The 9,317-nt window shown below is 39.5% G+C and overlaps 1 protein-coding gene across 1 annotated transcript in view; it reads left to right on the top strand.

The window, feature by feature from the left end:
- Positions 1 to 9,078, top strand: part of LOC122553787 (serine/arginine-rich splicing factor 5-like) — a 9,987-nt gene extending 909 nt beyond the window's left edge. Inside the window, exons 2-8 of the mRNA XM_043698106.1 lie at positions 1,687 to 1,814; positions 1,952 to 2,022; positions 2,111 to 2,206; positions 3,629 to 3,698; positions 5,520 to 5,593; positions 6,618 to 6,725; positions 8,516 to 9,078. Coding sequence (XP_043554041.1) covers positions 1,692 to 1,814; positions 1,952 to 2,022; positions 2,111 to 2,206; positions 3,629 to 3,698; positions 5,520 to 5,593; positions 6,618 to 6,725; positions 8,516 to 8,783 — 810 coding nt within the window. The 5' untranslated portion in view covers positions 1,687 to 1,691 and the 3' untranslated portion in view covers positions 8,784 to 9,078. The remainder of the gene's footprint in view (positions 1 to 1,686; positions 1,815 to 1,951; positions 2,023 to 2,110; positions 2,207 to 3,628; positions 3,699 to 5,519; positions 5,594 to 6,617; positions 6,726 to 8,515) is intronic.
- Positions 9,079 to 9,317: the final 239 nt, after the last annotated feature.

Raw genomic sequence — 9,317 nt, 5'->3', positions numbered from 1 at the left:
TAAGGGGTGGAAAGCTCGTTTCGTTTTTGATAAGAGTTCACCAGTGACCTTATCCCCCCCGATGAGTTCCAGCAGCATGTGGCTCGAGTAGAGCAAAGGGCTCCACGTGCAGCAATGAGCCATGCGGCCTATAAGCTGGCAGTGCAGAATTGCTATGCCGTGGTTTTGTAGGAGAACAGTGCTCTCTATTATATATTTTTAAGCTGGAATGCGTACTACTCGTCCTTCAGAGAGTGCTCTCGTAAAGTTTCATGCTTCCAGCCCGTTGCCCAGTGGGCTTTACACTGAGGTGAACTCTGATGAAGAGCTGGATGTTGCCTGACCGGTTGTACTTATCTCTGAATGCTCTGGTTTCCTCCCACATTCCAAGGATGTGCAGGTTAGGTGGCTTGGCCATGATTTATCGCCCACAATGTCCAAGGATATGCAGGCCCGGTGGATTGGCCATATTAAATCCAGGGTTGAGAATCGTAGAATCCCTACGGTGCAGAAACAGGCCCTCAACGCTCCAAAGAGCATCCCATCCAAACCCATTTCCCCAACCCTATACTCTACATTTACCCCTGACAAATGCACCTATCTTACACATCCTTGAACACTATGACCAATTTAGCATAGCTAATTCACCCAACCTGCATATCTTTGGATTGTGGGAAGAAACCTGAGCACCAGGAGGGAACCCATGCAGACATTGGGGAGCATGTGGAAACTCCACACAGACAGTTGCCTGAGGCTGGAATCGAACCCGGGTCCTTGGCACTGTGAGGCAGCAATGCTAACCACTGAGCCACCGTGCCATCCTAAAGAGGAGTGGATGGATGCTCTTTCGGCAGGTTGGTGTAGACCTGATGGGCCATGTGGCCTCTCCACACCATTGGTATTCTGTAATTTGCGCAATACTTTGATTGATTGGTTCACCATTAAGCTTTAATCAAAGCATGTTTTATTTTTAAAACACAGTTAATGTACAAAAAAAGAATTGTTGTAACTTTAAGGAAATACTGAACATGTTACTGTATTATTTAGCCATTAATTGTCAACTGTTCCAATGTAGGCACTGTTCCATAAATGCACCCTTGGTAAAGGCAATTCAGCAACACAATTATTAGTTCCTTGTGGTCTCTCTTTCTCCAGTCCAGTTGTAAAAAAACCAAACGCAGCAATCTACCCTTTTAATTTTTTTGTTTAGAGGAAGACTCTCTACCTAAGACTTTACACTAGCAACGGCATACTCAAGCTATTAGTTCCAGCAGCCAGCAAAACCCACCAACTAACTGAAGCAAAACCAAAATCCATTTTTGGGTCTGAAAGCATGACCCTGCCCACTCATTCTTTTATCTTAGTTAAAAACATCCTGGGAGAATTCAGAGCTGTTCTCCAACTATCTAAAGGTGACATTTCGGCTCCATTGTGGCAACGTGCTTTTGCAAAAGAAACTGGACAGAACACATCTGTTAAAGGCACAGTATTGTCAAAATACATAGGAATAAGTCTGTGGATACTTCTCATTATATGAGAGAATGCCATTATTGTCGTAAAGTAGCATACCATTCAGTTCATAGTAATGCTGCAAACATCTGTTTTGACTTATCTTCTGAATAAATATAAAATTTGAGTTCTAGATTCAGTTTTAAAGTCACTATAACAGAATGCTTCTTGTTTCTGACTTTTATGGAATCCTACCAGATAAAATGAGCTCACGTATATTCATTGGTAGACTGAGCCCTCATGCCAGAGAAAGGGATGTGGAAAAATTCTTTAAAGGATATGGACGAATAAAGGAAATTGACTTGAAGAATGGATTTGGATTTGTGGTAATGTTGCTTTTCAGTTCAACAGATTTGAACATTGTAACTTTAAGCAATAAAATATTCAAAACACAATCTTTGAACGAGCAAGCCACGGTCTGTATAAATTATCTATATTTTGTTACCACTGTATCTACTGTTAGGAGTTTGAAGATCACAGGGATGCAGATGATGCAGTTTACGAATTGGATGGAAAAGAATTGTGTAGTGAAAGGTAAGAAAAAATTAAAATAGGCTGCTTTGTAGCTGACTATTTTCAAATAAAATGGCTGTTTCGTTAAGTGTGTATTATGTTTCTGCAGAGTTACAGTTGAACATGCTAGAGCACGACCCAGAGGGGGTCGTGGAGGACGCTATTCAGGTCGCTTTAGCCCACGCCGCCCACGGAGTGATGGAAGGTGAGACAATCTAACAGCTGCACTACTGGCTTAGAAAAACAGAAAGGTGAATGTCACTGAGCTTTATGGGCAGGCAGGTTATCAGGTTTGTTGTCTAGTCTGTATCAATTTGATAAGGTCACAGTTGGCCTCAATACTGATTTTTATAAGGAAGGAGAAAAGTGAACAGAACTTTTGAATCTTGATATTTTATCAATAGTTGGATGCAGAGGCTTAATGTGATCCTGCACAGACAACACTGATGTCTCCTATAAAGACCAGTGATGGAATGCAAACAACAGAATGAAATTACCCTTTGAACTGGTGAACAATAAATAGCTTCTTTCAAAGAATGCCTCTCATGTGGAAATGTTACGTAACTTGCCATGCAAATTAATCACCAAATTGTTACAGCACCGATGGGAGGCCATTCAGTCCATTGTGTCAAGGCTGGCTGTCTGAGTATTATGATTTGGTGCCATTTTTTTGCTTTCTCCTATACTATTATACATGGTTCTATTCAAATAATAATCTAATGCCCCCTTGAATGCGTGAATTGATTTGGCCTCTGCCACATTTTCTTGCATTGCATTCCAGCCCCAAAGCATTAATGTGAAACAAATTTCTCATATCACTTTAAATCTGTGTCTTTTTGTTGCTCTTCCTTCTGAGTGAGAAATGTTTTCGCATTCTCTCGCTTGCTCTCTTCCTCTCTCTCTAATCTCCCCTTTGCCATTTCTCAAAGTAGAACAGTCTTATCAACGGACGGTTCCTATCTCCTAAACTATTGTAGTCAAAACTCACTTCTGGGCTTTCTCCAAAGCATTTACAACCTTCCTATCATGTGCCACCCAGAACTGTACACAATATTAGTCTAACAATGTGACTTCTGTATGTTCAGTATGGACATCTTGCCTTTATATTCCATGCTCTACTGATAATGTAAAATATACTCTCTGCTTTATTAACTTCTATCTCCATCTTCCTGCCTTTTTCAGTGATCTGTCCATATGTACACCCAGGTCACCATGCTCCTGAGACTTTGTGTTTCACCCTGATATTTTGCCTTTACCAAAATGCGTTTCCTCACGTTTTTGCATTGAGCTTCATCTGCAAATTTGCCCAATTCACTGCGTGGAAGGCAACTTTGCGTTTTGTCTCGTCTGCAAATTTTGAAATTGCCCCTGACACCTGCTATGTATTTGTGTCGATAGTGTCTGCAGGCATCCGCAATTCATATTCCAGCAATTTCTTTTGAGGTTGTAATGCTCATATGAGTAAATTCGTACCAGATTATCATCTTAAACATTCTTTGATATATAATATGGGGAAAATTGATGACTTTGTTTGCTTTATAAAGAGTAAATTCCGCAGGAAGTTTACATGATATTCCTTAACACAGTTGTGAATCTCAGTTAATGCAATTTTGTCTTTTTTTCCCAGAAATGGACCTCCAATTCGTACAGAGAACAGATTGATCGTTGAGAATTTGTCTTCAAGAGTTAGTTGGCAGGTATGTTGCACATAGCAGTGAATCACGTAATTCAGTTGCCATAATACCTCTTAAGCTGAATTATAATTCAATACTTAAAGTACTTTCAAGGTTAGCTGAGATTTCACAGCAATAAGTGGATGGGTATGGCTCCACATACTACCAGTGACGACCTGTGTAATGGAACTGTCAACTTCAATTAAAGTGTAGCTCAAATCCTGCACTATTGTTTTGATAGTTGTGAGAAAATTAGCATCACTATACCAGCTATTGGAACTTGAAATGTGTCTTGCCCTATTAGAATGTGGTGGAACTCGCTATGTCAAGTGATGTTAACACAGAAGCTGAGTGGAACATGGGATATTAATAATGGATTGTAAACAGAGTGACAGATGAACAATGTGTTCCTCTTCTAGAAAGAGGAATATCATGAAATTATGTAACTCATGGTGCTGTTACAGATCATAAAGCCAATCTGTGTTATTGTCTTTCCAGTAGTGTAATCAGGAAAACTACAGAAACATCATGACTTAAACGCTTGTTGGAAAATTTGCCAGGAGAACTGTTCTGAAGGCAGTATCTTGTGCTGGTATAATTGTATGGAGAGCACTGATTCTCCAAAACCCTGACCAAGTTACAATTATTTTTATGTAAGGTTTGATGGTGACCATTGGCAATCAATTCTACTTGGTGTTTATTGCAGTCAAGCCCCATCTTGACACTGTTTTGCCAGTATTCATGCTTCTCACAGAGGTTGCTGTTAGTCAGAAATTGGTATTATGATTTTTTTTCTTCCTTTCTAAATGATGCTTGGTAGTCTGACATAAATCAAATTGAAATCATAAAATTTGAACCATTTGGTGCACACTTCCCCTTTTAAAATAGATGATTTTTTAACTTAAAAATATTGGTGAGGGTTGTTGAGCCAACTGCATAGAAGCTTGGCTCACAATGTACCTAGATTCTTTGCCTCTTTCAAAACTGTACTAGGGAAGGATGGACAGTAATAAGAGGCAATAAAAGGTGCACGATACTGAACTAAATTTTCATTTGTCCATTTATAAAAATTTCATTAAGTACTGCAACTTTAGGAGTGTTGAAATTCAGATGATGTAATTTGTCTAAATTGCTAACTTATTTGAAACCTTAAATGTGACGTTTTTGTTTGGTTTGTTTGAATTATGTGCAAACTTTAACCAAATATTAAAACCTTTATTTACCAGCCTCTCGTATCGTTGGCCTTGTGACGAGTGACGTTTTCCTAATCGCTCTGGCTTGGTCTCTTGATGGGCCTAGTTGAATTGCCAGTCCTACGTTTCAATCAGTTGGTGATCTGTATTATGCTGGTCTGACCAACATTGGTGGGCGCTAGCTTATGTGCCGGGGTCCGTTCCTGCGCCTCTGAAAATGCTGGTAACGAGTTGTCCTAAAGTCGAGTTGAGAGCTGACTCTAAAATGAGAGGTCCTTGATTGAATGAAAGAAATTCGCTAGTAGGTTGTTTGGAAGCTCGATTTTGAAGTGTGAGGAGCCATTGGTAACCACACAAGATTTAGCAATTCCTGTTCCCATGGCACCGTCAAAGCCTACCTTTTAGGATGGGTGATATCCGGGAGGGCTCACGTCGAGTGGGTGCTGAAGAGCACTATCGGGTCGTCAGTCGTGGTGGTACCTGTGCAAGTTCTTCTTGCATTTGCCTGGTTGACTAGCCTAGGGAATTGTACAGGAAGGTAATAAATTTTGATGAAATTAGCTTTGGTTCTTTTGTAGTAACTTTCTCGTTGAAAATGACTGACTAAGTGTACATATGGCTTGTTTTACATAACCATTGTGATTTCACATAGGATCTGAAAGACTTCATGAGACAGGCTGGAGAAGTTACATTTGCAGATGCGCATAGGCACAAAATGAATGAAGGGTGAGTTAAACAAAGAAATTAATGAATTGATGTATTAGCAAACTTGTTAGTCAAATAGGAAGAATTTGCTATAATAAAATGAAGAACTACACATCCTGAAAATCTGAAACAAAAACATAAATTTTGAAGAAGGATCACTAGATTCTTTCTCTTCACAAATGCTGCCAGATCTTCTGAAGTTTTTTCCAGTAATTTCTGTTCTTGTTTGGTAAGAATTTGATGATTTGTACTCCGTGCAATAAACTAATCTTTGTACATTAGGCCAAAATTGTTTTCAAGCTTACACCAGTAACACCAGGATTTACAGCGCTTGTTAACCTTCTGTACTACTTGACAGCAAACTTTGGTGTAATCTCATCTAAATGCTGTTGCTGGCAACATGATCTGAAGGAACAGAGTTCCACATGCATGCTGATTACATCCAGCTTTGTTAATTCCACCACCGTATTTGACTCCCAGCACTAAATCTTTCATCTGCCAAAATAGTCTAGCCATTTAATGTTCCAGAAGATTCTGCTTCTCCAATTGTAGCTGCTTGTGCACCCTCTTTTGCTGGCTGTGTCATCAGCCACCTAAGCCTTATGGCTTGAACTTAACCTCATCTGCACGGCATCTCTTGTGTTTCTTTATAACCCACACTTTAAGTAAACATTTAGTTAACTGGTCTTGGACTTATTTTCTTTTTTGTCTGATAAATCTATGATGTGCCTATGAAATGTTTCTCGTTATAGTTGCTGTATCCAAATCTTAGCTGCTGGATTTATTTTTGAAAATATTATAGTTTGTGTGTAATATCTTCTGACATTTTTTGTTTGTCCTGGGAAATAACATTAAGTCTAAACAGTTTATCTCACTCTTTCTGACATGACCGTATTGTATTTGGAAATGTGTGTGGTTTACTTCCTGCAGCATGATTCCAGTTCTACAGTACAAATGGAGTGTCACTATCATATTCAGCTGCTTAATCAAATTAACAGTGTTCAAATTGGCAAAAGTAAAATTGTAAATATCATTTTTCCTTTAGGGTTGTTGAGTTTGCCTCCTATAGTGATTTGAAGAATGCTGTTGATAAACTCTCTGGCGCAGAGATAAACGGAAGAAAGATCAGACTGATTGAGGAACCTAAACATAGGTAAGTGTCACATACAATCATCACAGCTTCCATTATTACAAATCAGAACTATATAGTTTCAGTCAGAGCCATAGAGATTATAGCACCAAAACAAACCAGTTCAACTCGTCCATGCCAACCAGGTATCTTAAATAAACCTAGTCACATTTGCCAGCATTAGGCCCACATCCTTCCAAACCCATCCAGATACCTTTTAAATGTAATTCTACCAGCCTCCACCAGTTCCTCTGGCAGCTTGTTCCAGTCATGCCCACCTTCTGCATGAAAAAGTTGCCCCTTAGATCTATTTTAAATCTTTCCCCTCTCACCTTAAACCTATGTTATCTAGTTTTGGACTCCCTCAGCCCCGGGAAAAGACTATTTCTATTTACTCTTATTGATGTCCCACGTGATTTTATAAACTGCTATGAGGTTGTCCCTCAGCCTCCAATGCTCCATGGAAAATAGCCACGGCCTATTTAGACACACTCTGTAGCCCAAACCCTCCAACCCTGGCAACGTCCTTGTAAATCTTTTCTGAACCCTTTCAAGTTTCACAACATCCTTCCTATTGGAGGGAGACCAGAATTGCACACAATATTTCAACAGTGGCCCAACCAATGTCCTTTGCACAGCTGCAACATTTCCTCCCAACTCTTATATTCAATGCACAGACCAGTGAAGGCAAGCATACCAAATGCAGCCTTCACTATTCTCTTTACATGTGACTCCATTTCCAAGGAAATATGAAACTGCACTCCAGGGTTTTGTTTTCGTCAACACTCCCACGACCTTAGTGTTAAGTGTACAAGTCCTGCCCTGATTTGCCTTGCCAAACTGCAGTACCTCTTATCTATCTAAATTAAACCCATCTTCCACTCCATTGGCCTATCTGATCAAGATACCGTTGTACTGAGGTACCACCTTGGCTGTCCATTACACCTCCAATTTTGGTGTCATCTACAAACTTATTAAATATACCTCCTATGTTCACAACCAAATCATCTATATAATTGACAAAAGCAGTGGCCCCAGCGCCAATCCTTGTGGCACATCACTGATCATCGGCTTCCAGTCTGAAAAGCAACTCTCCACCATTACCCCTGTCTTCTACTTTCAAGCCAGTTCTGTATCCAAATGGATACTACTCCCTGTTTTCCATGAGATCGAACCTTGCTAACCAGTCTATCAGGAGGAATCTTATTGAAAGCCTTACTGAAGTCATATAGATCCTCTTCGTTACTACTTCAAAAAATTCAAATCAAGTTTGTGAGACATGATTTACCATGCACAAAGCCATGTTGACCATCCCTAATCAGTTCTCACCTTTCCAAATACGTTAATCCTGTCCTTCAGGATTCCCTTCAACAACTTGCTCACCAGCAATGTCAGGTATACTTGGTCCATAGTTCCCTGACTTTTCCTTCCCACCTTTCTTAAAATATTAAGACCTGTGGCTATCAATGGTACAAATACCTCAGCAAGGGGCCCAAACTTGTTTAAAATGCTGAAGTATAAATTTAAGAATGTGAATTTTGCAAGAATAGAAAATTCTTGAAGCATCGTCTTTCAAGTGTGTCAGCTGAAGGATTGTCTAACTGACAATGGGAGGTTGCGTTTGTACAGTTTGGCAGGGAGGTGGCAAAAAGGTTTTCTTTTTAATCTCAAATTTTTGTCATATTGACAGGAGCAAAGAGCTGATGTCACTTTTGAAATCAATTCAAGTGTCCAAACACTAATATAAATCAGTTTTTGTTATGACACTTGAGAAATGTTGTAAAAATGGGCATTTATATCCCCTTGATGTTTAGATCTCGCAGCAGATCCCGTTCGCGGAGCCGTTCGTTTTCCAGATCCCGTAGTCGGTCTCGTTCCAGAAGCCGCAAATCCTACAGTAGGTCAAAGAGCAGAAGCCGCAGCAAATCCCGTTCTCGCAGTAGATCTCGTGGTCCTGTCAGGGAACAAAAAGTTCGTTCACCTTCACCATCCAAATCTCCTTCATTGGAGCGACCAAGATCTCGTTCTCGCTCACGTTCCCGATCGGTGTCAAGGTCACCTTCTGTTGCGAGTGCTGACTAAGTGTATACTGAAAATTAATATAGTAAAAGGGGACTTTTACCGAAATAAAACTGATTTAAGTAGAAAGGAATAAATAGCTCTATCTGAAACTTAATGCATTTCACTTGGGGTCAGATTGCTTGCGGTTATTGGAGTTAAATTGGAATTATTATTTACATAAGCTGTAGTTTTCAAAAAAAATTGTTTGTTATGTTCAATTAATATTACTTTTAAAATGCAGCTAAATTTGCATTAATACTTAGCCTGTGGGAAATCTGGCATTTGATTTTTCTTGAAATAAAAATTGCAAATTTAACACTTGAGAATGGTCATTTTTTCCATCTGGATTTGTGGTTATGTCTTTGCGTAAGAGTGGTTCAAGTGCTCGTGACACATATTTAGTATGCTTCGGCAAAGAAAAAAATGGAATGAGTGTTTTCTTGGAGCCAGCCATTCTTGATATTCCTCACTCAGCTTCCCAAATTTGGACTTTTAGTATCGCAGCTACTTCATAATATATCTTCTTTGCATTAAAAATAAGGAGGGCTCAGAGCA

This window comes from Chiloscyllium plagiosum, chromosome 10 (assembly GCF_004010195.1).
Source record: "Chiloscyllium plagiosum isolate BGI_BamShark_2017 chromosome 10, ASM401019v2, whole genome shotgun sequence".
Taxonomy (NCBI): Eukaryota; Metazoa; Chordata; class Chondrichthyes; order Orectolobiformes; family Hemiscylliidae; genus Chiloscyllium; species Chiloscyllium plagiosum.
This window is presented reverse-complemented; position numbering and strand designations above follow the sequence as displayed.